Source organism: Neltuma alba, unplaced genomic scaffold (genome assembly GCF_004799145.2).
Source record: "Neltuma alba isolate B1F8T4 unplaced genomic scaffold, ASM479914v2 tig00011239_pilon, whole genome shotgun sequence".
NCBI classification, from domain to species: Eukaryota; Viridiplantae; Streptophyta; class Magnoliopsida; order Fabales; family Fabaceae; genus Neltuma; species Neltuma alba.
Genome location: NW_021635958.1, coordinates 525,573 through 548,078, shown reverse-complemented (window position 1 = coordinate 548,078; position 22,506 = coordinate 525,573). Strand labels below are relative to the sequence as shown.

The following is a 22,506-nucleotide window of genomic DNA, read 5'->3' as shown; positions in this document are numbered from 1 at the left end:
GGGAGCGTGGGGTGGTATTGGTCCCAATGTATGGTACGTTGGGGGGCAGACATGCAACTCAAAGGACCAGCTTGGATCCATATCCCCAAGTTTCAGTGTACAGTCTTCTGAGCTGTTAAGGACTCCTGCCTCCACTGCTTTAATTTCCATCCTCATATTCTTATTCTTTTCCCTTTTTCCCCATTTATATACTACTTTTTGTTTTAATGTCAGAGCTAATTTAGTTTTAAATATAAGATTTTAATCTATTCTGTCTTTTATTTTTTTATTTTTTTTTATAATAGTCCTTATAGTAATTATACATGTTAATGTTTTATCAAATAATATTCTAGCTAATACACATAATTAGCAAGGGTATTTTAGAAAAGACAACACATATTTATTAAAAACAACTAACTTAACTAATTTTTTATCTATTCAAATTAGTCTAATAGTTCTTATATTAAGGAACATAGGTAATATGTCATAATGTCAAAAAGATTATATTTATAAAATATAACAAATCAGGTAAAAACATTAAACATCATAATGACTAAATTGAAAATCGAGGCAGCATATTTTTCTGTCTAATACAGTAATATACGCATAAAAACATTGCAATGTTATGCTATTTTCATTTAGACAGATTTGCGGTTCATCAATACGTATAATTATATAATTTACTAATTTACTACTAAAAACTGCATTATTATAGATCATGAATAAGACTATTCATATCAAATTCTGCATAACGCATGGGTCCATATTTAGTTTTAAGATGTGATGCACTGTATCAGCGACACAATACTCTTTTACGCTCACTCTATGTTGTATAGGTACTTCCCAAAAAAAAAAGGGTAGACATTTACGTTGAATATATTTAATATGATTTTAACGTCTTTTCACACACACAGCATTTGGCGTCCAAAAGGTTTCAAAAATCAAAACAACATAAACATTTATAAGGGTTAGTTGTGGGTGCTGGTTAGCCCACATGTTGATCTGTCATAATTTGCGAACGGAAAACAATCCGCACGTTGACAAGCTGGCAAAATTCCAATCTGAACCCCGGGTTGATAGTTGTCCCATTAACCTGCCTATTTCAAAAAAATGGTGTATTTTTTAATTTTTATTAAATATGAATAAGTATTATTTCGCAGTTTAATTATTTTTGTTAAATACTACTTCCAATCCTTAATATAAAAATTGTTTGATTTTTATTTTAGTCCTAAATATAAGACGACGTACAATCCATTTTATCTCTCTTCTTATCTATTTTTTTTTCTAGGTAGTCTTTAAATAATAATAATTTTAATCAATACATTTGATTAATAAAGATATTTAAAAAAGACATAATTTGCAAACCAGGTGGTGCAGGTTGGGACAATTCACACTGTTGAACTTGAGTTGATAGGTTGTCCCACTAACCTGCCTTTTTTTTTTAAAAGAAAAAATAGTGTATTTTTAATTTTCGTTAAAATATGAATAAGTATTATGTTTCACAGTTTAATTATTTATTGTTAAATATGAGTTTCATATAAATCTCACTTGTATATATTTTTTATCCATATGTATTTTATAAAATTTACAAAAATTTATCTATAGCATATAACTAATATAACTTGTCCCGGGCTACATGAAAAACTTGGATCATAATTTAGTTGTCCCTGAAAAAAGTTAAACAAAGTAATTTAAATTTATTTCGATTGGAAGTAGAATGATAAATGAATGTTGGTAATGCAATCAAACATTGAAAAATTAAAAATGAATATGTGTTTATATATACCATATAATAAGTTGTCAAAATGATACAAAACAATTCTATAATCCAAAGTTTTTTTATTCAATTTCATTTTCAATAGTTATATTTTCTGATATAGTTTTAAACAATTTTTAAAATTTATTACCCATTATCAATGAAAGTATCCAAAAAATAAAATAAAAACATTAAAAAAAGGCCAGCCCGAGTTGGAACTCACACATGGGGTCGGCCCACCACAACCCGTGAGCTGACAGGCTGGTAACTTGGTATATGTTCAAATGACATTTGAAGCATTTATTTAAAACGTAATTATTACAAAATTCATTTTAGTTCGAAAATTATTATATCCAATGCACTGCATTCGTATTCAATCATATCATTGCAGGACATGTCATTAAATAGGAGTTAAGAAAAAGTCAAGGCTTAAGAGTAACATACAGTCAATTCTCAACTTTTTATTCAACATAGATTGAGCACTGCACTTCAAATGGGAAAGCTAGGGTGGGAACTGGTTTCAATTGGAGTGCTCGCTTTTGCATCTCAAGATACCCGAATTTGATTCTGCTGGTTCTGTCCTTGCTCACCCACCCAGCAAAATCTCAATCAACGTCATGATTATTTCATGCTCAACAATTACATCAAACCCAAAAATAAAAAGCACTAAAAAAGCAGTAGAAGGTGGAAGTTTTTAAGGATTACTATACAGGTAGGGCATCGAAGGATGCTTAGATGCTCCTACTAGAGGCCAAACAGGAGGAAAAAGGGGGGGTTAAGACTAATGCTACCTTTGAGGTGTACCGGAAAGGATCGGATCAATTATTGCCGAACCATCCTTTTCCAATGCAGGAATACTAAGAGAACGCTTTCTTAACTTGGCTTCACCAGGATGTAATCTCCTCTCACTGTTTTCCATGAACAGAGATGAGTAAGAGCACGAGGACTCGGGGACTGGCTCACTTCTAGTTCTGAGGTAGAGCCCATGGTTTTGACGTTCCTCATTTTCCAGCACCCTAGTTCTATGGCTCCCGTGACCAAGCTTCTCTCTGGACACTTCATCATTGCCAGACCAATAGTCATTTTTCGGCATGTCTTGCATTGCCAAATCATCATACTCTTCATCAGACTTTGTAGATTCCTCGTCCACTGAGCCTACCTGCAAAGCAATGGAAAAGTAGAGATTACGACTACGCATTGGCTTTATTAATGATTTGTTGTGGCAATGAGATTGGCTGCCTTTCCAAGCTCATGAGATTGTGATCAATGAACAGAGTCTAAGTACATGAAATTGCTGATCATTAACAAATCAGCACGGATCAACACCCATGCCAGCTCATGGCCACGCTACAAACTCAAAACCATTAATAAACATGTGATCCAACCATCAGAATCCCCATGCGACAAATATGCCGGCAATGATTATCTAAAAGCAATCGTAAGACTCGGGATCCATACTCTAGAGTTAATTTCATTAAATATACAAACTTCAAGTCTTTATAACTACAAGCTAAATTCTACCTCATCATGGACTCGCTTGTCACCATCATCACTGAAATCCTCATCGCTGCCCAGCTCAGGTGGATCATCAATCTCTCATCACTGCCATACACTGACTGCTCCTCCTTAAGCTAAAAAGAAACACATAAAAAATTTATCAGAATTAACACACAAAATTCAGAGAATTGAAATTTTATATTTACTTCCCATTGATATCAAGCACATAATTTCATATGCAACCAAGTCGCTTATAGTGGTAATCAAGCTTACCTCTTTTGCAGGTCCATCAGACAATCTTGGTGAGCTGCAGCAAGAGGACATATATCTGCTGCCAGTGTCAGTCCCATCGGCCCTTGACTCATCAACACTTCCGGCACCACTGGTACCACCATCACTAGGCCATGCACTGATCCCGTACAAACCAAACGGAAGATTTACAGGTTCAGATTTGCCAATCGTTAAAGGTTCATACATTGGACAACCTACTCCCTGCACCGATCCATCACCCCATACTGGGTTCCCATAACTGTCAACGGAATTAACAGGCCAAACTTTTGCCACAGACCCATCTGTATTAACGAGGGCCATCAGATGCCTTGAAGACCCTTGTCTCTGTATCAACTGAAACATTCCTTTCGAGCTCAAGGAATTGGCAGCACATTGATTTCTATATTCCTCATCAACGACAGTGACAGTATTTCTAGTAGGATCATACAGTAGTTCCCCAGCTTCACGCCTACGAAGACAGCTGAAGACAGTAGCATGTATGGCTGCTACACTCTTGTCAACATTAGTGTTGTTTATTTTTGGAACTAAATGCTTGTCAGCACGCTTACAGAGGTAATCCTGGATTGTTCTGATGTTTCGGATATACTTTACATATTATTTCTTGCTGGGTCCAGAGTCATATACTTTGCACGCACAGCAAATCGTTCCAAATGCTTATCCTCATTTGTAATGTATATCATGAACGGTATGATTGAAGGATGTTTCTTCATTAGCCCCATCTGTTTCACAATTTGTTACTGTTATTGTCAAATGTCAATTAAAAATATAACATACGATAACATGCAAATAGAAAAGAAGAAATAGAAAAGGACCCCATAAAAAAAATTTGACATACAACAAAGTTGAGGCTCAAGTGAACACCCTCAACAACAACGGACTCTTTCCGTTCTTCCCAGGCAGTGATTAACCTATCAAGACTGTCAATCACCATCTCACTCTGTGCCTTAAATCCTTCAATAGCCATTTGTTTTGGATTTAGCAGTTCTGTGTTAGTAGGACCCACATCCAGCGTCAGTCCATCAGATTTCTTAGGATTATCACCCTCAGTTACTTCACCCTTGGGAACTGAATGTGACACACCAGCCAACTTTTTGGCTTTCCTTCTAGCCTTTGCTTCAGCAACAGCAATAGGATCCAAGCACTCGCCTGCATGGTAGGTAGAAGCCCATAACAAGGGATTTTCTTTCTCACTGACAAAACTTCTCATCATGTGCCTAATGGAGTCAGTTGACACCACTGTTGTGATTCCCAGCCTACTACCCTGAAGTGGAGGTATAAATGGTACTTTAAGTTCTCGAACTACAAAATTATAGGCTCAGTTTCAACATTATTATTCACTTCAAGTTAAATATCCTACCACATAACAAGTAAAACTGGCACTACATATTTGTAATTGTTAAAAGACAACTACTTGTCAATGCAAAGATACCAGCAATGCAGACAAAGTGGATTTGCCACAGCCACTGGTGCCACACAGCAGAATTGTGACAGATTCCTTCCGTTCTCGGATTCTGCACTTAAAAAACATCAAAGTTAACAGAGAAAAAAAATGGTACTGTGTACAAGATAATATCCCCATCATCAATCATTAGCATAAAATACAACCAAAACAAAGCTTGATATAAAAATTGGCACGCCATTTCATATTAAAGCGCAACAAGTTACTAAACAAAAATCCTTATGAAGCATGGACCGAGCTCGGATATTAACCTGGAAATAGGTCACAAAATAAACATTTTGATACAACGTCTAAAGAACCCAAATCCTTTTTCAAAGAGTCGGTGCTCTTGTGCTTCATAACTTCCTTCCAAAACAACCTTGAAGGGAACTTCAATTGTCTAGATTTTAGGTGTGGTGAATCAAATCAGAAGTAGAGACAGGAAATATTAACAAAAGCATATACCAATAATGAGCTAGGAACCTTTTGACCATGTAACCACAATAAAATCGACTTGGCAATAATTTAAAAATTGTCCTCTACTCCCTTCCACAAGTTTCTAGCAATTATATACCTAGATTTAACATAAGTCAAACTGTTAGACTATAGAGATGTGAGTTCAGATTGAAGGACAAGACAGTACATATTTTTGCTGAAATGACAGTCGATAGATGCAGCCTATCTTGGAACATGGAACGATGGATGTGTTGAGCCACTGATTACTGTCGTCAGGCAGCCATAGGTCTCACTTCAATGGCTAGAAATGTCTCACTTAAATTCCAGACATGTATTCAAAGAAATTTAGAGCTGGATGAACCCGACAGAGTTTAAAATTCAACCATCTAAATGAAGCTAGGTTATCAAGCACCACCTAATTTTCCCGAGTACATTAACCTAACAAGTCAGAGTGGCTTAAGCATTTAAAACTCCTAATACTAAGGATGACAGTCAGGCTGAAGTCCAGAAAATCATAGTCTGTGACTGAAGTGTTTGCAAAAGCTTTTAAATTCAGGTAACAACCAAAGGAGTATACCTAAAAAATTTAACATAACACAGGCCAGTCTCCAAAATGTTTTATAACAACATAATGATTGTAGGAAAATATACCCTTGACCAAGAATATACCAGTCACTGTAGACTAACTTTAAACATAAATTCCATTGCATCAAAGCAGAAGCAGCAACCAAAACCAGATTTTTTTCCTCGTTCTCTTCAGGTTACTGCAGATCAAAACAGTCCCCACAAAGGTAGTAATTGATGTCATACCTGCATGCTAGAACCAGATCTGATCTCTGGTTGGGTCCCACATACTTATATTCAGCCAGAGCTGCACAGACAATATCTAAAAATGTTTCTCTCTGCGAACCACTGCAGTTGTGCGCCTTTTGTACAACTCATATAGTGCACTCTTAATTCTATTAGCTTTCCCCGAGAATGAGTTGTTCTGTACATCTGCTTTAGCACCAGCATAATGACCACCTTCTATCTCAAAATTCTCCTCAGCTGCACCAATTCCTGATGTTAAAATTCCTTCAGGCAGCAAAGTATCAGGAAAACTCTCGCTCCTTGTGAGTTCAAACACCCTTTTACTGATCTGGTGATAGAAAAGAACATTTAGAAGACTTGTGCAAAAGGTCTAGAATGTGTCACATTCAATAAAAATATGATGTGAAACTGACAATAAAAAAAGACCAGACGTGAGCATTCTAGTCACTCAACCATGTAAACTCAATCATCTATCAAAAATATGCATAGAAGATTGATACTTCAATCTCATACTCATGCTAAACTCGTTGATCACTTTAAGAGCCTCAATGTCAAAAGTCATGACATTTATCATCATGCCAACAGGAATGAAACAAGGAGAGCCAAAATAGTATGCAAACGTAAGAAGGGAAACATAAAAGGTCAGGGAACGTTTGCATTTTCCTCAAAGAAAAGAGAGGGAAGAATCCCGATGCTCTACTTGTTAGACACAATGAGCCCGAAGGAACACAGAATGGGAAGGCACAGCAACAGATCTTTCAGTCAGGTAACACAGCTGAAAAACTACCCCATTCGGAGTAAATTAACCACTTGTCTAACTTCTGAACAATTATCAAGATACAAAAAGTCTAGATCAACGACGTTAAAATACGCTCGACCGTAGCACAAATCTCACGACCTTGTTCGAATGAATAAGGAGATCATTAAAGTACCATAAACAAAAATGATTCAAAGTAAGTGAAAGAGAGCGTGACATACTGAAAGTTCACAGCATCAGCCAACACAGAAACGGATAACGCTGTGAACAAAGGAGTTCTTTTTTTTTTTTCATTTATTAACTAAACTGTCAAATTGAATTGAAAGAAGACATACCTTAAAGGCATGTCGCGCTTTGCATCCCATGAACTGCAAAGTGCTCTGCAGAACAGGGCGTGTATACCGAAATGACTCCTTGCCCTTCGCTTTCTGCTCATACTCGTCAACCACCACAATATACAGCACTTTCCCAACGTCAGCCATCCCTGCACATTCGTATGGCACAAACACTCAGAGAAGGATCACGCTCACGATAACAGTAATGAAAAACCAACGCCAACTGCCACTTCCAGCAAAAGACAGAGACTCATAGACTGATATAAGTATGAAAAGAAGACAAAAATCAAAATGCACGACATTTATGCGCCGTGGGCCCATTGGAACATGTTTTAAAAATGGATCCCGGGAAAGTTTGCAAAGAACGGTAAAGGGAAAAATGAAAATCTGAAAACATGGACACTTAACTGTAATGTGACTTCCTGGAGGAGGCAACTGAACAGAAGCAATGGGACCAGAAAAGGATTTAGAATCGAGCAATTAAAATCCGAAGGGGGAGATCAAGCAGATTCCGATGAGTAAAAGAAACGCCGAGAAACGAACCACGTGAGAAGATCAGAGAGGAGAAACTAAGATTTAGACAGCGCTATGATCCACCATTTGTTAGTTTTTGAGAAGCGATCTCAGCATTCTCCTGATCTGCCTGGGTTCATCTAGTTTTCACCTTTCACGCACCACGTATAAAATTTCGAGGGCATGAAATGACGGGTTTCTCCTTCGGACTGTGCCAGAATTTCAACTGCCGCGAAAGGTCGCGCCAAATGCTAACGAGTAACGAATGGAACCCTAGGAGACAAGATTAGGTCTAGGGGTGAAATCGTTGTGGGTCCGCCCAACCCACACGGGATCCGAGTGATAGATTCTGTAATTAAAGTGACAAAGCGGGGTCATTGTGTGCAAAGGCAACACCGAATGCCCAATTCGCTGAATGATGATATTTGTTTTTATTTTTTGGTCATCAGCCCAGTTGAACGGTGATGGATCCGGCTAAAATTACGTGGCACCTAAAATGGATGTGCGAAAATAAATGTTAATAATAAAAATTTATCAGTTTGAGGAAGGAGCAGTAAAATGGACTCAGGCGGCCGACATAGTTTTACAAATATTTTTATAATATACTCCTTCGATCCTTAATATAGGACCCATTTAACTAATTTGATTAGATTAAGGAAGTTAGGTAAGTTAGTTAATTATAAAAATTGTGACACGTTTTTCCTAAAATATCATAATCATCTTTCTTAATACCCCTCTCTATCTTCTACTTGATTATGGTTGATGGAGTATCTATAGGGGTAATTTAGAGAAAATTGATAAATATGAGAAATGAATTTTATATTTAGGATCAAAACCAACTCAGCAATTGGGTCCTATATTAAAAATCGGAAGAGTATAAAATAAATATGTAGAGAAGTTTGTCTCGTTTTTCATAGAAGAGTTTCCAAAACCATTTTAGTTGTTGTCAAACATGTCCTAAATTATTTTTATTAAATTCTATTCTATATGGGTACATAACATATATATTAATTAAGATTAATCTTATATTAAAATTATATATTTATCATATTACAAGGAAAATATGATTAAACAATTAAAATTAAAGGTGAAAAACAAGGATAACTCCGGGATTAGATATTGGACGCCCCACTTTAATTTGACGTGTTCTTCTTTCTATCATGTTCTTGTGTGTGAAGACGTGTTCCATTTTGACCGGGTAGGAAGAAAACAAATCGGCGGCCTGGCTCCCTCTGGTTTGTGTCGTTATGTGTATGCGGTATTTAAGAATTACGATGGCTTTGTATTTTATTTTATGAGCATGCCGAGTTTTTTTTTTTTTGGTCAAAAGCATGCCGAGTTTGAACGAACATGACCCTTTTCCATTCCCTCCTTTATGCTCTCTTCCGGTCTTCTCTCTTGTATGATTTAGTTAGTATCATTAAAATATACAGCACTCGGGGCCCCCTCTTCAGACTTCAGCTGCTGCTCTAAGCCTACTTAGTATTTACAAGGTGCCTTGAACATATTTTGCTCACGAAAAATCTCAAAACTCAACAATTATATTTTAAAATTTAATAATTTTTTAATTTTATCCTATTTAATTTAATATATACCTTTTTTAAGAAAATAATTGTCTATGTAATAATAAATTAGGAATAAGATTGTGCGCTCATTAATAAATTTAAGAGTAAAATACTCTGACTACCTTTTTAGTTTGCATCAATTACACAGATCTCTCTTCTATTTTTAAAACGTATAGCTTAGTCTAGTTAGTTATTACTGTTACGAATATTCTAAAAATATTATTTTTAACTAAAATTTATATTAAAATAAATTTTATTTACTATTTTACCCCTCATTCTAATAAATTCTTAAATTATATTTTTACAGTTACATGAATTTCCTTTCGTTAAGGCAGATATAACAAATTTGATTAAAAATTTAACTATTTTTTTTAATAAATATATATACTTGACTAAATATGTTTATAAATTTTTGAAACAAAGATGTGTCTAAAAGTTTTGAGTTGTAAATTTAAATAATTTATAAATTTTTCAAACTTGTATCATTTAAACTTTACAATAAACAAAAATTATGTATTTGAAATATGTTCTTACAATTTAAAAGAAATCAAAGTAAATAATTTCCAATGGATGTGATAAAATATTAAAATTATAAAATTTTATAATTTAGATAAAAATTATATTATAAATTTTAAAAATACACATATTAGAATTATTTTTTGATTGTATAAAAAAAATTTGGAAAATATAAGTGTCTAAATAATTATTAAGTTAAAAAGGGAAATTTTGGTCAAAAAGAATTTAAAGTCAAACTTAACGGTTTGAGTGGATAGAAATATAATCTTAAATATAGGAAGGGGTTTATGTAACATACGTTTTAATTATAAAGGAGATTTATATACATTTTCAAAATAGAAGGAAAGTTTATGTAATTGAGATAAAATAGAATGGTGACCGGTGTATTTTACTCTAAATTTAATTAGGTGATTTATACTAAGGATAAAAAAATTCTTTATACGTATACTCATCCAATCCTTAATATATGACCTAATTCTTGAGTTGGTTTTGGTCCTAAATATAAGACTCATTTATCATATTTATCAATTTTTTCTAAATTAACCCTATGGATACTCCATCAACCATAATCAAGTAAAAGAAGGAGATGAGGTATTAAGAAAGATGATTATGGTGTTTTAGAAAAAATGTGTCACTTTTCTTATGATTAACTAACTTACTTAGTTTCATTAATCGAATCAAATTAATTAAATGAGTTTTATATTAAGGATCGGAGGAGTATATATATATATTCTAAATATGATTATAAGTATAAGAGGATTTTTTTTTTTAATGTTCATAACGAAGATAAGGTCAAGGTCCGTGCATTAGGTAAATAAGTGACCGACTCAGCCTTCATGACCGCAATAAAACGATAAATGAGCGTGCGTTGATTTTCTGTTCTCTCTGTTTTTTTTTTGTTTAGATCAAGCCCTGCATGTCATGGAGTGATCATTTTCTAAATCCATGAAATGAATTTTGATTAGGAATAATTAATCTCTTAGTTCTTATAATTTTAACACATCTGTAACTCAATTTTATATTTTGACTCAATGACTCAATACAACTTAATTCCTATATTTTTGATTCATTTATAACTTAATCTCTGAAGTTTGACTCACTGTAATTTGGTCCCTATATTTTTAACCATTTTATAATTCAGTCCATCTCTTTATTAGATATATAATTTTTTTTTTTTAAACGTAATGACTCAATTATAAAATAGGTACAACTATAAAGACTAAGTGGCAGCGAGTCAAACTTCAAAAATTGAGTTACAACTAGGTCAAAATTATAGAGACTGAGTTGCATTGAGTCAAAATATAGAAACTGATTTATAAACGAGTTAAAACTATAGGCACCAAAAAATTAAATTTTTTAAAATATGCATTGGATTGGATAATCTTGTTTTAATCTCTACGACGGTCGATTTGTTTTTGTTATCCCTCATCTATAGTCACGTTCGCTTCGAAATTAATTAATCATGAGGTGATCGATGATTAGCTCATCATATTTTGATGATTATTTTTTAATTACCGAATATTTTGACAATGGGTAATATTGTTATAATAATGGCATTTAAATCTTGGGGAACATAACCTACTCCTTATCCTCACCAAGGAAGGGGAACAATATATAAACAAATGCGTGTAACTGTCAAGTATGGTTTAGAAAAAGATTGGAAAGACTTCATTTTCGTTGACCTTGACCTAACTTGTGAACATGGATGGCGTGATTTTGTTGTAATTGAAACCCAGGGCCCGGTGATGTGCACTTCACATATCTGTCAAATTTCTCACCTTTCTTCTATCAAAACGCACAAATTCAAAGTCATCGCCACCCGATTGCGTTTGGACTGGCTTTCCAATAAAACAGATTTTAAAAAAAGTAATTTAAAATGTGGATTTTTATGAAAAAATTAATTTTTTAATATAAACGATTTCGTTGAGAAAATGATTATTGAAAGTTGCCTGCCTAGCTTATATATACCAAAACCCATAATTTTCTGGGAAAAATAAACTGTAGGAAAAAGCGAGCGTTTCGCTAGCTGACCTCAAAGCTATGGTTTCGGTGAAAAGTATTTGGGCTGTTTTGTTTCAGAACTTTGATTTTCTCTTTTAAATATGATGATACATGGTTTACATGTATTGGTTGGAAAAACTGTTGTTTCCTTAAAAATTTTATACTGATTTTTATTAACACATTTTTGAGTAAAAAAACATCGTATATTCAGACCAAGAATGTTAATTAAATTGTATATACATTTAGCAAATTTAGATCATGATATATAAGATCGATTAAAGATTGAATCTCGTTTTGGACCAACTTGTCCAACACTCAGTTGTCATTCAATTCCCATCCCAGTTTATAAAGAGATGATTCAATTGATCACATTTGACCATAATGTGTCCAGAAAATAAAACTAGTAATTTATGGCTGTATCAATCTTTTACTATATAAATTTGTGTGAATATTTTCTGATATTGTTAGTGGATAATATTACTTCACCAGCTAAATATGCATACGAGTTTCAATGAACATGCCGAACTTTGGTTATAGTACAAGTAATCATTTAAATTAAATAATCATGATTCATAAGCAAATAATTCAATCAATTGCAAATAATTAATTAATTGAGACATACACGTACATGTACTGATCGCAAAAGTATGGATAAAGTAAGGATAAAATATTGTCCAGTGGAAGTTTATAAAAGCAGATATTTTTGTGAAGGTCAAATCAAAACCCCTGCAATGGGTTTGAGAGGCGCACGTTCAGTTAGGTGTTATTGCCTCATTTGAAGCATCGCCCCTTGGGGTATCGCAAGTAAAGCAGCCCCCTGTTTGTGATTATTATATAAGCAAATAAAGGAGGGAGGAAAAGAGCGCAAGGTGATGGCAGCATTTAATATAATAGCTACTCAATTAATTTAAATATATTAAATATGTGAAATAAATTAGTTAATTATAAATAAATATAACCTAATTAACGTTAAACTATATTTCAGTTCATAGCTTAGATAGATTAGTTTTAAAAAATAAAAAATATGAAATATAAAGTGAATTAAAATCTCATAATTATGATTAGATCTAAATCTCAAGTTCTTATTATAAGAGACTGCTAATTAATTTTCATATATCGATTAAAATATTCAAAAATATTAAATTTATCATAAAATTCAAATAATGTTTAATAAAATAACTATATTAAATTTTAATATCATATTAATTTTTATCCTCTCACTATCCTTATTAAATATGAACATACATAAAAAAAACATTTAATGCTTATTAAAACCACCACAATGCCTTATAAAAATGATAGAAAAAATTTCTAGAAAGTGTATTGTACTATCTTTGATCTTAATTATAAAATCTCATTTATAGACAACAAACAAGATCAATAAGAATAGCGGGGAGTAAAAGCAAAGGAGTAGGTGATGGCAAAAATGAAAAAGGCACAGTATTTGGCGGTGCGGCATCATTGGTTGACAATGCAATACCCATTCAAAAGGACGGGAGGCAGCTAAGGAAAGCAAGCCACTTTCTTTACGCAAATGAAGAATATTGTTGAGCTTATAAATAAATAAGCAGTGGCCCCGGATGGAGCGACCATATCCAACTTTGACATTATCATACATTTATCTTTCTTTTGCATTAACTCGCCAGCCAGATTGTCCCCTGGATGGACGAATCTGTTTTGGGAACTCAGACCCCACGTTTCAAAATTCTGCGCTTCCCCTAATATACATGGACCCCAAATTGTTCCTCATTTGCGCCGTTCAATTTTTACCTCTCAAACTTAACTCCTGTAATTTTTCAACGTTACATAATATAAACAGAGAAAGATAATTCTTTTTAAATTAAATGGCCATTAAAATATTTAAAATAATGTATTCTCATTGTTTTTGAAATACTACCTACATCCGGTCCGTAGTATAATATCTAGCTGACTAATTTGAGAAGATTAAACAAATAGTTAAGTTAGTTATTTATAATAAATAAGTGTTGTCTTTCCTAGAATACTGTTGCTAATCATATATATTAGTTAGAACTACCATTTGATGAAATTTTAAACATGTGCAAGTACTATAAGACTATTTTAAAAAATAAAAATATGAAAAATAAAATAGATTAGAATCTTATATTTAAAATCAAATTAAAAGTCAAAATAACTCTTATATTAAAGATCGGAGGTAACGTAACATCATTTGGTGTAAAATTAACGTATTTTCTAAGATTTTAAATGCAGTAGATAGATAACAAATTTATAGATACTGTAAAAATTGGTTTGATTAGTTATGTGTAAAAACATTTGCTAATGCATGCTTGTTTCCGCAGTATAATTAGGGTTATTGGAGGTTATATTTTTAAAATATATAACCAGCTCCATTACATTACCGACAGTCTAAGCAGCAGTTTGTGAAAAGACAATTACTTTTCGGTCAAAAAAGAAAAGACAATTACTGGTGAAAGATTCTGGTCCATTTCTTGAAACTACTTAAAAGAATAACTAATGCAAAGGAAAAACCTGGATTAATTATTTTATATTATTTATTATTTTAATTATAATATCTCATTTCTAATTTATAAAAGTTTTATAATTAGGACGGGAGATAGTAATTTATTTCATTGTCACTTGATCAGCTGATAATATTTTGGGGGACCCAGACTTTGTGTCCAATTAAAGTTTTAAGCTGAGAAACATTTTCTCAAAATAAAATTTAATCGTATGTGGTTCTCCATTTCCATACTGCCCGTTGACTTGTAATATTATAATTTATTTCCTAAAACCTTGGCCTTTCCTGTTATGTTTCTGCGTTCCATATTGGCCCGTTAATTTATAATATTATTACCGTCTCATTGTGCCATGGGAATTAATGCTTGCTTTTTTTGTTTTTTTTAAGTGCAAACACAGGAGAAAATGAATATGATTCTTGTTCGCATTTTCCAAATAGTGGTATATATTACGAGATTCATAAAAGTGTTTTGAAATATAAAGAGACTCCAAGTTTGAGTTTTCTTAATGAAAAAGGAAAAAAGAAACAACAAAAACTACTAATTGCTATGGAGTTTAATTTTTTTTACCCTATATATATATATATATATATATTAATCTGATCCTACATTTATGTACACTTTTTCGACCCATAACTCATAAAATTCAAACGTAGCATTCGTCTTTCCTTTCCCCGCCCCACTATACTTCTTTAATTTATTAACATGACGCGTTTCTATTTTCCCCAGACATTTATAAAGTTCTTAAAAGTTCTTATTCTTTTATTCCCTCTCTCTTTTTTTTCCCGTTACAATCTTCTTCTTTTGGGCAACTTTTTCCTCACAATCTTCTACTTGCGGGACGTAGAATATACTTATAAATGGAAAACTCAATCGTTAATTATAGAATATTAACAATTAAAGTAAAGTATAATAGTATGAAGAAAAAATATAATATGCAAAAAGGTCACAATAAAACAGACGATTTGAAATTCGGGAGATATGCATTTATGGACCCTGACGGAAGCGTGACGTACATTATGAGAACATATAGGATGTCTTTTTTAACGTATGTAATTCGGCTATTTGTATCTTATGAAAAACTATGTGATATAGTACTTCTAACAAATGCTAGTGACTTAATTTAGTGATGAATTTAAATTTAAATTCTGAAAAGTCGAGGGTAACATAATTTCTAGAATCAATGAATGCGTTATTTAATGTTCCATATGGGAGCGTCCGACGGGCATAACCATATTAATGATGCGGATGCAGTGGGCCTCTCAAGACAATGAAGCTGAGATTGGACACGTATGTCATTCCTCATCAGTACACGTGTTTCTTTCACCAAGTAAAATCCCTCCCTATTTAAATTAATATCAACGGACTTTCCTTTAAAAATTGTTGTCTGACTCTCGATATGAAAACTAAGATGATCGTTATCTACAAGGGATAAAGACTTATATATAGCTGAGCTTATGTACCCCATATATCCTTTCACAACAGTGACAGTGAGGTATGTCCTCAACTGATTTCTAGAGAAACAATTTCGATTCCCGTTCCCAATTCCCCATCGACATTCTGGGCTTACATGTCATAAATTTTGCAGTTAACGAGCGATAATTGAAAAATAAAAACCCAGAAAGGAATCTGAATTGGTGTTCTGTGCCTGTTCTCCAACATGCGGATGCTCTTATTTTTGGGAGATTGAAATGAGCATAGGTCCTCCAATCTACCTTTTAATCATACACAGCAATTGTCTATGACTATTACCCCTCTGCTTTATTTACCATACTTGTGAGCTGCCAAAATATCGCCGTCATGTAATTTTGAGCTTTCACTTCTTGAATCATCACAATTCAGTCCAACCACACCTCTTTGCAACGAGAATTAGCTCAACGGAAAAACTAGTTATTAGTCAATGTGACCCACTGATACAATAATATATACCAAAACAACGCATCGTGCGTCACTAAGATTGTTGTCTTTATCTCCACCCTCCACTGTCTGAGAAGTCCGACACTAACCAACCAACTTGAGGTTGAAAAGCCCATAAAATCCCATAAATCATATGCCTTGGCAATTGACATTGTAACATTCCAGTATTCCACCGAACTACGGAGTCCCACACTTGAGGTTGAAAACCTCAAATGTCAATACTCCTGCACCAGAGAAATCGCTTCCACTGTGGATGATAGCCATCAGGCTAAGGTTACTTGTTCTTAAATTTATTACTAAACAATTTAATAAGAATCACAGCGTTAGCTGTTTTCCCCACTCTACTTGTGATCATGGAGAGCTATCATGGCCGGGTGTACCGGGAAAATGCATATTCTAAATGGTGAAAGTAGCATCTTTGGCTTTAATATTAACAAGTCACACCAACAGCTTTAACATTCTTAATGTAAATGAAACACGCATGCCAGTGCTGATATGCATGCATCTTAACCTCCTTCAGGATATATCGAGTTGTAGTGTACTTCTGCCCAGAAGCTCAAACATATTACTGCACAATAAAAATAAAATAATAACAATTAAAACTAACAATAAATTAGTTTCCTTTTCTATCTGCAGGTTAATTACGAACACAAATATGGAAATTTGCCCAACAAAAAAGCAGAAGAAAAAGGGTTGAAGGGCTCTTTGGCTTTTTGGTTTGCTTCTTTTTTCATCTCTCTCCGTTACTATGCATGAACGAGGCAGCTGACTTCATTCTAACAGGAAAACAGTAGTGAAATATAATTGGCCTTCATAGCTGAAGGCATAAACTCAGTATAGTAACTAAATACGTTGTATTACAATGTGATAGCAATACATTATGCTGCGTTTTTCCATGCATTGTGAGAAATGTGAAGCCTGAGAATAGAATTGCACTGCTGCTAACTTGTTTATAGGGAAGCTTAATATATTTTACATTGATGTATTGATTAAAACGATGCATTTTTCTAAACATAGCCTAGAATCTATGAAATGAGTCACATTGTGCATTGCTTATGGATAGTGTCACTTGAAATAGATTTGATAAATTATACCGATATTATGAATAGTGTCACTTGAAATAGATTTTATAAATTACCCGATATTGATTCTAACATGGTTACATTTTTAAGGTTTTGATGTATTCTGAGTTTTCGGGAAATGGTCTCTATCTAATTTACAATGTTAGCAGAGAAGCATGCATTGTAACATCATGACATTGTCAAAGCAGCATGACAATACCTCGTTTTGACCTTTCAAAATTTGGAAGAATCTCAATGTAGCAGGTATCCTTGAAAGATGTGATGACAAATATTTTAACTCCATACTGAAATACATAATAGAAGAATTTAGATAGAAAAATATGCATCTAAGGGAATTCATTAACTACCATGTGAATAAGATTATCCTAGCACATTTGTAAACAAGGTAAAACCTTTTGGTCTCGGTTCAAACATTACATGAGATCGACCCACACAAGACTCCTGTATGTAACTGGCAAGCAGTGGGCTCTAATTGTAAAATAAAAATTCAGGTAGAACCAAAAAAAAAAAAGAGTGTCTATTCCCAATCCAAGTGTTTCCTACCCACTTTTACTCCCATAAACCGCAATTTCCTCATATCACATAGTGGCACCAGCACAGCGACAGTTTCTGGGAAACTTGTGGGGAACTTGGGAAGAAATGGAGAATGAGATGGGAATAAATGGAAGGGAAAGGTTTCTCTCTCAGATTATGAACCAGAATCTAAAGTTCATTGTCTAATAAAGCCAAAGTGAGAATCTCCAAGATATTTGACTAGAGAATACTTCATACATATCGCCACCAGTCAATTACAAATATTTATCAGAAGGACATCATAGTAACCAGTAAGTGACTCCTATGAAATTGACAGCGAATTCCCCATAGAAAATTGGCAACGCATAATACACCAGAAACTAACCCACAGATAATTGATGTCACACAGAACACATTTGTTAATCACATGATAACAGATAAAGGAAATTATGCTAAAATAACTGCTGTTCTAATACTAATTCACTGCTGATACCGCCACTCTTGTTTATTCCATCTACTGTACATAGGCCATGGTACTCTGCCACACAACAGTTATGACCATAAACTACAATATATATGTGAAGAATACAGAAATGAAGTGCGCCTTTGTTAGCTTTATTTGATAGATAGAACAGAGTACGAAAGGTCTAAATAAAAGCAGCCACCTAACCTTAATCCATGGATCTTAGATATGAAATCTACTACTAATTCCTAATAACTTAGATACCATTGACAATTTTAAGAGTTCAAATGTAATTTCTAAGTGTCAAAAGCTCGTGTCATGTTTATTGAGTGTACGACATTTGTTAAGCACAAATGCGGCTCCTTTTTGGTCATCCAATTTAGTAGAAAGAACAAATAGATTATGCAAAAGAATATACGAAAATGATATACTTAAAAGCACAAGTGATATATAGTTTAGTTGTTGAAGCATACGGAATCTGCGGCAGCCTGCAAGGTCACGTGGTCCCCCCACTCACCATTCCTGATCCCATCAACAATACAGCTGGAATAAGTAACTACTTTAAGCATAAACTAGTTGAACTAAGTTGGAAATAAGAGAAGGATACTTGGTCATTTTCTCCAAATAGTCTGCATAAGCCATTGGAACATATCCCTCGTATATATCTGGATACAACTTCAGCTGATTTGCAAAAACGTACCAATCATAAATCACCAACAAGGAGAAAATTCAACACAACCATGTATTGCTTAAAACTAATCAACCCTATTATCAACGAATTGGCAGAAGATAGCCAGACAACCTGATTAACTACTTGTTCTCTCACAAATTTATGGTGCTCAGGCGTTCGATAGATTTGATCTGATAGTGCACGAAACTGTAAACATTACAAATTTAATAAGAATCTACTTGCAAAATGTAAGACAAAGATTAGCTCTTTAAACAGGATGTCATATATGTAATTGCATTAATATATTGATATGGCCAACTTTTAGTACCCTGGTCAATCCCATGGTCACACTAAGAGCATATAGAAGACAACTGTTAGCTCATTTATCATGTAATGACTTGGCCATGTAATCTTTGAAAATTTTATGACTTTTGACAGGCATACTTAGACAGAAAAGAAAAAACCTGACAGTTTCCATCTCCTTCAACTTTGGACTCAACCAACTCATATAGTTGCAGCCTGTGAACAAAAATTAAATAGAAGGCCTTATGCATGTGAAGCATAAGTTAATTGTAAGCATCCAATAAATAACTATGAATAAAAATTCCCCCATAGCAAAAGAAATAATTAAAAAAGGTAGAAGGAAAAAAAATAACATGTTACTAATGAGCATTACCTGTGCAATAGCCTTTGATGATCTAAGGTTGCTGCGTCGATAGAAGGTATTTCTCCATTGATTCTAGGGACATGCTGTGTCAAGGATAATATACATAATAGATTGTTAGAGATAACGTAGAAGATATATTATTAAGAAATTATTAGACATATAACAGTAGCTAGAAACCGTTAGACAACCACCACCATGATGCTGGTTGAGGGGGGAAAAAAATAACGCAGCTATAAACCTTAGAGCATAAACATCAGTAATTTCAGAATTTAAGACATAAAAAATTTCTTTTGTCATCCAGTGTCAGGGAAAGCCAATTGATTAAGGTATTAGTAAGAGGAAATAAAGCTGTCATAAGTTAATTATAAGAGGCAGCCCTATTCACAAGGCTCCCACCAGCTGGGTTTTAGGGAGGGAGAAATCTACGCGGCCTTACTCTTGGAAGCAGAGAGGCTGTTTCCAAGATTGAACCCATGACCTCTAAGTCACATGGCAGCAACCTTACTATTGCTCCAAGGCTTACCCCCTTTGTAAGTTCATTATCACCAGGCAAAAACGAAGAATAGAAAACGTTTCAAAAACATAGCAATTGCACTTGAGAAGAGTAACTCACCGGAATTGGAACCATTTGATTCAGTCTTTTTCCCACTTTTCCATCAAGAGCATATTCATCAATCTGCTCCAATGAATAAAACCATTGATCTCCACAATATGAGTTCTTCTCAGAGCTAGAATATGAACTAGAAGGTTCCACATCATCTGCTTCTTCCTGATCATTTTGCTGTTCTATAAATTTTAAATAAAATAAACAGAGCAAATTAGTAGCGTAGAAGACCTAGCAGCTTAAGAGGAAATCATATGGACATTCTTAGGTATAAAACATACCAGGAAAATAGCTACCAATTGGATGACTAGGCCACTCCTGCAGTGAACTTGATGATGGCATATTTTCTGACCAATCATATGAAGATTCAGAGGCTTCAGTCACTGCAAGTTGTGAGAATTGTTGCTGAAGAGCATGCGCCATTACTTCATCATTTTCTGTGTTGGTAAAATCATTATTATATTCCTCTTCCCTAAAATAATGCCCGTGATAACAATCTGCATTATCTTGAGTAACATCACCACAATATCTGCAATTACTATATGGACTAGCATCAAATAGCTGCAGGCCCCATCGTACAACATCTGGATCTTGCTCATAGGAAATCATCTCAACAGCTCATCTTCTCCAACTAGCCATGGTCAATTTCAAAACAATTATGGATGATGGATGTTATAATAATTTTATCTCAGGAGAGAAATTAGCTTTATGCAGCCATTTTTATACAGCTGTCAATCCTGCAAAACAACAATCAAGCATAAATTATTTCACGTACCAATTACCAGAGGATTTACTATAAAGAGCATGAAAAACAACTTACCCATATGCCAAGAATAATAGAGCTTAATGCAAATGTCACTATTCATTTGTAGTGTTTTGAAAAAGAATAAATGAAATCAACTTGTACCAGCTTCTCTGATGAATGTCTTGTTTCCAAATCAGAAATACTCAAACCTTAATTTAAATTCTAAATTCCAACAGAAGTTTATACTCATACTATTTTTATATAACACACAGCAAAAGATAATTTTCAAGTTGAGAAAAAAACGACTTTTGCTTCTTTATTAGCTACTACTAGTTTCAATGTATTAATTGGGTTTTCAAACTGGAAATCAGGATTTATGATTGCATCATTGATCACTGCGACACCACGGTGAAAATTATAAAGACATCTGGCTTTGATTTTGTTTTTTAGCTCGAGTCTCACACCAAGTTGCTATTAGAATCCAACTTTGATCTTATGCATTCTAAGTGCGCAGTTTTCAAGTCACACATGTAGCATCCCATAGAATTTACAGCAGTCCAATCTAATTATATCGGAGTCAGTTTAAAATTATAAATATAGAAATAGATTGGCAGCTGGTTAAGTGCAATGACCTATGAGACAACCAGCTAGAGAATTTTTGGTATTGACCACGTCAAGAATTTATCAGCTTATAGATTGAATTCTTAATGCAGAGTCACCGACTAACATCTGAAAGCTGGCTTTGCCCCTTGGGAGCTCGTATATACCGGCATGCATGAAAATATGTGTATGCTTAATACACCAGTATTAAAATATTTTAGGCACGCAAAGCAACTTGTAGATTGTGAAGTTCAAAACAATCCAAAAGAAAGTTTCCCCAACTATCACAATATACTGGTGATCGCGTCTATTGTACTGAACACTCAAGCAGCTATTCAGTGGAGGCAAAATAAGCTAAGTAATTCATGAAGCCACGAGACTGATTACAAGATAAATCCACTAAATGCGACGGATTTCAGGGCATACTAACGCAATACGGTCTAAAATAAGTTCCACGAAAATTCGCTGAGTTACTTCCAATGTACAAAGAGATGGGGGGAAAAGTGAGGAAGAAAACAAAACTACATAAGAAATGGAAGCGGAAAGTCAAAGAATTTTGAAGCATACACAGCATTCATTAAATTAGTTCCACAAATAGAGCAAAAGAGAAGCATGCGAGAAACAGAAGGAATAATTAAAAGATTTAAAGGCATATTCTTGCAATGTCCGATTCATAACCTCTCGAGTTTACTTTCTCAACATCCACAAAACGCATGAGACATCAGCATTCAATCTGATCGAACTTCAAGTAGGAAACGACATGAATGAATAATAAGAAATGAAGATGATCCAGTCAATCGAAATCAAGATGAATGAAGAATAAAGAAGTGACCAGC

General features: G+C 33.9%; 1 protein-coding gene and 1 pseudogene across 1 annotated transcript; both read right to left on the bottom strand.

Moving 5' to 3' along the window:
• Window positions 1–2,164: 2,164 nt before the first annotated feature.
• LOC114762635 (P-loop NTPase domain-containing protein LPA1 homolog 1-like) lies at window positions 2,165–8,003 on the bottom strand (annotated as a pseudogene).
• Window positions 8,004–16,723: 8,720 nt separating this feature from the next.
• LOC114762699 (OTU domain-containing protein DDB_G0284757-like) lies at window positions 16,724–21,046 on the bottom strand. Its single transcript, XM_028952240.1, has 9 exons — window positions 20,607–21,046; window positions 20,335–20,507; window positions 19,731–19,804; window positions 19,519–19,573; window positions 19,187–19,261; window positions 18,992–19,065; window positions 18,858–18,906; window positions 17,608–17,692; window positions 16,724–16,894 (listed from the first exon to the last, which is right to left on the bottom strand). Exons 1-9 carry the CDS (start codon window positions 20,932–20,934, stop codon window positions 16,833–16,835), a joined length of 975 nt encoding a protein of 324 aa, XP_028808073.1. The 5' UTR covers window positions 20,935–21,046; the 3' UTR covers window positions 16,724–16,832.
• Between the last annotated feature and the right edge of the window lie 1,460 nt (window positions 21,047–22,506).